General features: G+C 35.0%; 1 protein-coding gene across 1 annotated transcript; it reads right to left on the bottom strand.

Annotated features, from left to right (window-relative positions):
• Positions 1–1,720: 1,720 nt before the first annotated feature.
• Positions 1,721–4,594, bottom strand: LOC130936572 (cytochrome b-c1 complex subunit Rieske-4, mitochondrial-like). Its single transcript, XM_057866661.1, has 2 exons — positions 4,343–4,594; positions 1,721–2,685 (listed from the first exon to the last, which is right to left on the bottom strand). The coding sequence occupies exons 1-2, from the start codon at positions 4,503–4,505 to the stop codon at positions 2,042–2,044; spliced, it is 807 nt and encodes a 268-aa protein (XP_057722644.1). The 5' UTR covers positions 4,506–4,594; the 3' UTR covers positions 1,721–2,041.
• Positions 4,595–5,499: the final 905 nt, after the last annotated feature.

Genomic DNA, 5,499 nt, shown 5'->3' with positions numbered 1-5,499 from the left:
GAGAAGATGTTTAAGAAAAAACTCAATATCAGTTAGAGAAACAGAAGATGGACTACCGAAAGTAGATTGAGTAGATGCATTAGCGGCGGCAGCTGCAATAATAGGCACAGACTTTGGAGCGTTGGAGCGAGGATGATACCTATTTTGATTTGGACGAGGTGGACGGATAGGAGAAGTAGTTATCAAATAACCCAATGGAGAGAAGAAGATTCATGTGGCTCCCAGTCAGTAACATGATGTGGCATGGGTCAACAAGGTTGATTGATCAACATATAGAGATTCAAGCGGGTCGTGAGTGGAACCAGTCGGGTCTAGATATGTGGATAAACAAAATTCTTTGATCTGGACCGTTGATCTTTGAATTTGAGATGGATGGTCAAGATTGAATCTAGAAATCCGATTGAAGATAGATGGGGCAGCAAACTTCTTGGTGGAGCAGCAATCTTTGAACGACGCGTGATAACGCGTCCAATCTCCGACGATGGTGATGTTGAGTCCATTAAACTCACAACAGAGAGGTGAACACAATGGTGTGTAAAAATTTCTGAAAAACGTTGGAAAGATGACAAAAAAAGACCAAGAAAACGTTGCAGTGAGAATGATAATAAAGGTTCAACAGTTTCATCAACAGAGAATATGGTGAGGGGTGAGGACGCATGAGAAAACAGATTCACGAGATGCTTCATTCGTTCAACTCAGAGCGACGTAGAGAATCTTTTAGAATGGTTTGTGATCTAATACAACAATGGAAAGTGACCAAAAATAAAAGAAAAAAATTGCTGCCACAAACTAAAAAAAAAATTCTATTTTCTGAGTTGCTTCCTATTAAATGATACACATATCTTTATATTATTACAATTTATCCCAAAATACTTATATCTTCATGTCAAAAAATCAAAATTAGTGTGTTTATATCCCATGTCCCTGCTTTATAGCTAGGGTGCCAAACAGGCTTAAACCCTAAATCCGTCAGGCCGGTGCGCGTAACCCACCAAAAAAACGGGTTGGGCTGAAAAATTAAAACTGCCAAATAGCAAAAGTCCACCTAACTCGCATTGTTTAAACCGCGAGTTTTGGCGGAGCAGGACGGAATTTTCCACCAGGCTTAGTTTTTTTTTTCAAGAGGTATTTTTATAATTTTTTTGCCAAAATCTAACATTTTCTAACCCAACTTACAAGAGAATGAAGATAAAAATTAAGTATTTTAGATTATGTTTATTTTGCTTTGAAAATAATATTTTTAATTATATTTTGAATGAAAATTTGATTTATAATTATGTTTATTAAATATTTATCATTACAAAGACTTTAATGTTTATAAATATAAAAATTATAATTTTTTATGCCCTTAAAAGTTATAAATTTATTAAAATGATTGTAAAATTATATATAGTACTTAATATTTAATAGTTATAAAAGAAAAAGAAAAAAGTTGGCGGACCTAGTCCGCCAGCCCGCCGTTAGGCAGGGCAGAGTGGAATTTTAGGATCGCCTCACTAGGCGAACTTTCGGCGGTGCTGGGCGGACTTCCGGCAGGACGGGCTTCCCCACTTGCCGCCCCTATTCATAGCATATTCATAGCATATAATCATGTTACGGAGGAAAAACAAAAAACACGTTATAAAATATATATATATATATATATATATATATATATATATATATATATATATAAAGCTAACTGAACCACTCACCTCAAAAGTCATTACTATCCAGTGACTAGAAGAACTCGATTCACATTGATTAAATTCCTTAAATTTTACTGCTTAAGCAGAATCTTATTTCTAGATCATCTAAAAGTATCACTGCTACAAATTATACAATACACCTGAAGTCATCAACTAATGAAAGCCTATGACAAGCAAAAATCCAGGTGATTATTGATATAGGTCACGCCAAACACAGTTAAATTTCTGAGCTGCATAAACACTTGCTAAACAAACCAAATAAGTACTCGAGAGCAAGAATGTCCGTGCCGCGTTTTGACATTATCGAAAAAAAAATAATTGTGGACAGGTGCAGTAGTATTATCCAGCGACTTTCAACCAATTAGCAACTTGTTCTCTTCCAAAAAGGTATAAGTTGGCACCTCCAGATTGTATGGCGCTGGTCCCTTCCTAATTCGGCCAGAAATATCGTAATGTGAACCATGACAAGGGCAAAACCAACCACCAAAGTCACCAGCATTCGGCAAGGGAATACAACCCAAATGTGTGCAAACCCCAATCACAATGAGCCACTCAGGGTTCTTGACTCTCTCCGCATCCTGCTGGGGATCGCGAAGAGATCCAACGTCAACACTGTTTGCCAGCTTAATATCATCCTCTGTTCTGCGCCTGATGAACACGGGCTTTCCACGCCATTTAACAGTCACAGTGGTGCCTGGCTCAATGCTGGAGAGATCAACTTCAAGTGAAGCCAGAGCAAGAACATCCTTACTGGCCGACATACTGAGAACAAACTTCAGGATAAGGAGACGGACCAGAGAGGCATAGACAAATCTACCACCTGTTAGGACAAAGTAAGCAAATGCCCTCTTGCTTGGGTCACCAGGAGGATATCGTTCATGATTGTGTTCATCATATACAATCTTAGAGGAAGGGTTTTTGACAGCAGCAACAGTTGCTGGAATTTCAGGAATAATGTTGTTTTCGTTTGTATGGACTGGCAATCCAGTAGCAAAACCTGGGTACAAATTGAAAATAAATTAATGAGTAACATTAAGTTGGCTAAGACGTTAATAAACCAAACCCTGGAAAATAAAACGAAGGCAACCCAAATGTGATGGGTACAACATACTGCTAAATGGTCTCCATAACCATATCAGCACAACGGCACCAGGTATTGTCCTTGCTGGTACTTGTATATAAATGCCCAAAATTCACTTACTTTTATAGCACAATTAAAAAACAATATACACACAATTAAAAGCCACAATGCTCAGTAAAACAACAAAAAAGTACAAAATATTTTACCAATCAATCTCAAATAAGCTTCACTAATGACTTTCTTTCGTTCTTCTTTTCTTTTCTTCCTATTTTCCTTTTTTAAATGTTTTGTCATTGAATAACACACTTTCGTTATGAATTATTGAACCAGTTCCAGAGAAACCTAACTTATGATTAATAGAACTCTTGAATAAACTACTACTTGTGAACCATTGCACTAGTGATATAAGAGGGGCAAATCATAGGATGGCACACAATTTGGTTATCAACTATTGAACTAGTTCCGAAGAAATACTGAACTCTTGATTAAAAGAATGGCACAAACAAATACCTTACATCATACACACATAACAATCATGAAGATAATCAAGCTTTGTGACCTGTCAAATATACTTTGGTGTTTATTCAAATAAAGAGCTTAATATTTTATTTTTAATTTTTTGTGAAAGGGTAGACTTTTTATCCCTAGAAGCTGGAATCAAAAGCACAAACAGTTATTAGCAATGGAATTTACTAGTTATTATCAGCACAACTAGATGTATGCAAATAATTTGGGAGTAATTTGTTTGAAATTGTAGTTCATATAGATGCTAGTATCGATTTCAGAAGGAAAGCTCCCCACATGGTATGTTTTATACTTTCATAATTTTTCATTGGTAATGCAATCTCTTGCACATATATGTTATATTTTTACTATAATCCAAAGTCTACAATGAAGCATAACCTGTTATACTTCAGAACAACAGCATGCTAGGCTTGTGTGTGTCTGCTCTCAATAAAACACTCTTGAAAAGCTTTTGGTTACAAGATATTCTGAACACAACATGATAGACTGATAGTTCAAATGTTCATTCGATTTGAATTCTATTGACAGCTGGTAACTTCTGAGTTCTGACTATCAAACGAAAAATGACGATAATGCAAATGCAAGATATTTCACGTGTCACGATCAAAATTCAAAATTCCAAAAGAATGAAAATAAGAGAACTATTCTAACGCCATCTTTTATCCTTCTGTTCTTTGTTGTTCGGGCACAAAATAGCACTAGCAGAAGAACAACACCATCAACAATCACTAATACCCTCAAAATCCCACACAAATATTCGACTGCAATTAATAAAAAAAAACGCACAATAGATGAACTTCGAATCTGGATACCAACCAAGAAAGAGTTAAATGATTTGCGCAAAGCAACTACCAATACTACGATATGGCGAATAATAATAAAATCAGGTTGGCGCATAAGCACCGAAACATACCGAACAGACAAAAGCATCAAATCAAGGGCACGGGGCAGAAATAATCACAAATCAACTTGTTTGGTCTCTTTTGATTTGGAGCTGAAACAAAAATGTATATGGAAAGGGAAAGGGAAAGAGGGAGAAAACCCTAACCTCGGAATGGGAGAAAGAATTGGGGTTGGGGAGCAGATCCGCGATCGTGGGAGTCATAGTGAGGGGCGATGGGGTTCCGAGAGACAAAAGCAGAGGTAGCATGGTTAGCTCTGCATGAAGACGAAGACAGAGGAGAAAACCTCTTTGCTGCAACCCTCAACATCTTCTTCGTGCTCTTTTTTTTTTTTTTTTCACTGCTTTCCTCCTCCTCGCTTTTGTTTTTTATTTGTTCCCTCTGTCCTGTGGAACGCCATGTGTCCCGATGCTCTGGGAGTTTTTCTTTTTTTTTTTTTGGGTCAAATATGCCTTGCCGCCTTGGGAATTAATCAGTTAACAAGGTCGGCTTGCTTGTTTGTTTTGGTCCAAATTGTTGAGATAATCTGTTTCTTAATTTCCCTCTCAGCCACGTCGTTTGTCGTTGGGCCTTTAAATCAATTCAAAGGTACACAGGATAACAAATGGGCTAGTTTGTCCCATTTAGTAAAAAATCTATTATTTAGCGGGTTGGTCCGTTCTCTCCTGTCTAACAAGGTAATTCTGAATTTTATCTCCGTCTTGTTTATTGACAGGTTAGAAGACTAAGGGTTTGTTTGGATGAGCTTCTAAGAAAAGATCTTTTTTCGAATTATTTTTTTTAAAAGATCTTATAGAGAAGTAAAAGTAATTTTATGTTTGGATATCTCATGTAAAAAGGTCTTTTTATCTATCAATTATGTTTGGGTATAACAATATAAAAGTACTTTTTTGTTTATTTATTACATAAAAAACATCTTTTTTTAAAGAAAAAAAGATCTTTTAAAAAAAGATGTAAATTACAGCTTCTCAAAAAAGATCTTTTTTTGATTTTACTAGTGCTTTTACTTTTACTACTAGAAATTTGCCAAACACGTTAAAAAATAAAAAAAGATCTTTTTTCATTGAAAAAAGATCTTTTTTTAACAAAATAATGGCGCCCAAACATGCACTAAGTCCGTTAATTTTTTTATTTTATTAATAAATTATTAAATATTAAACTATATATATAACATAATTTTATAATTATTTCAATAAAATTATAATTTTTAAAGGTATAAATAAATTTTAATCTCTAAATTCAGAATTATTAAAGTCTTTATAATTTTAAATATGTAATAAATATAATCATCAATTAAATTTTT

This window comes from Arachis stenosperma, chromosome 6, assembly GCF_014773155.1.
Source record: "Arachis stenosperma cultivar V10309 chromosome 6, arast.V10309.gnm1.PFL2, whole genome shotgun sequence".
In the NCBI taxonomy this organism is placed as follows: domain Eukaryota; kingdom Viridiplantae; phylum Streptophyta; class Magnoliopsida; order Fabales; family Fabaceae; genus Arachis; species Arachis stenosperma.
The sequence above is the reverse complement of the archived record's forward strand: the minus strand, read 5'-3'. Positions and strand labels throughout refer to the sequence as shown.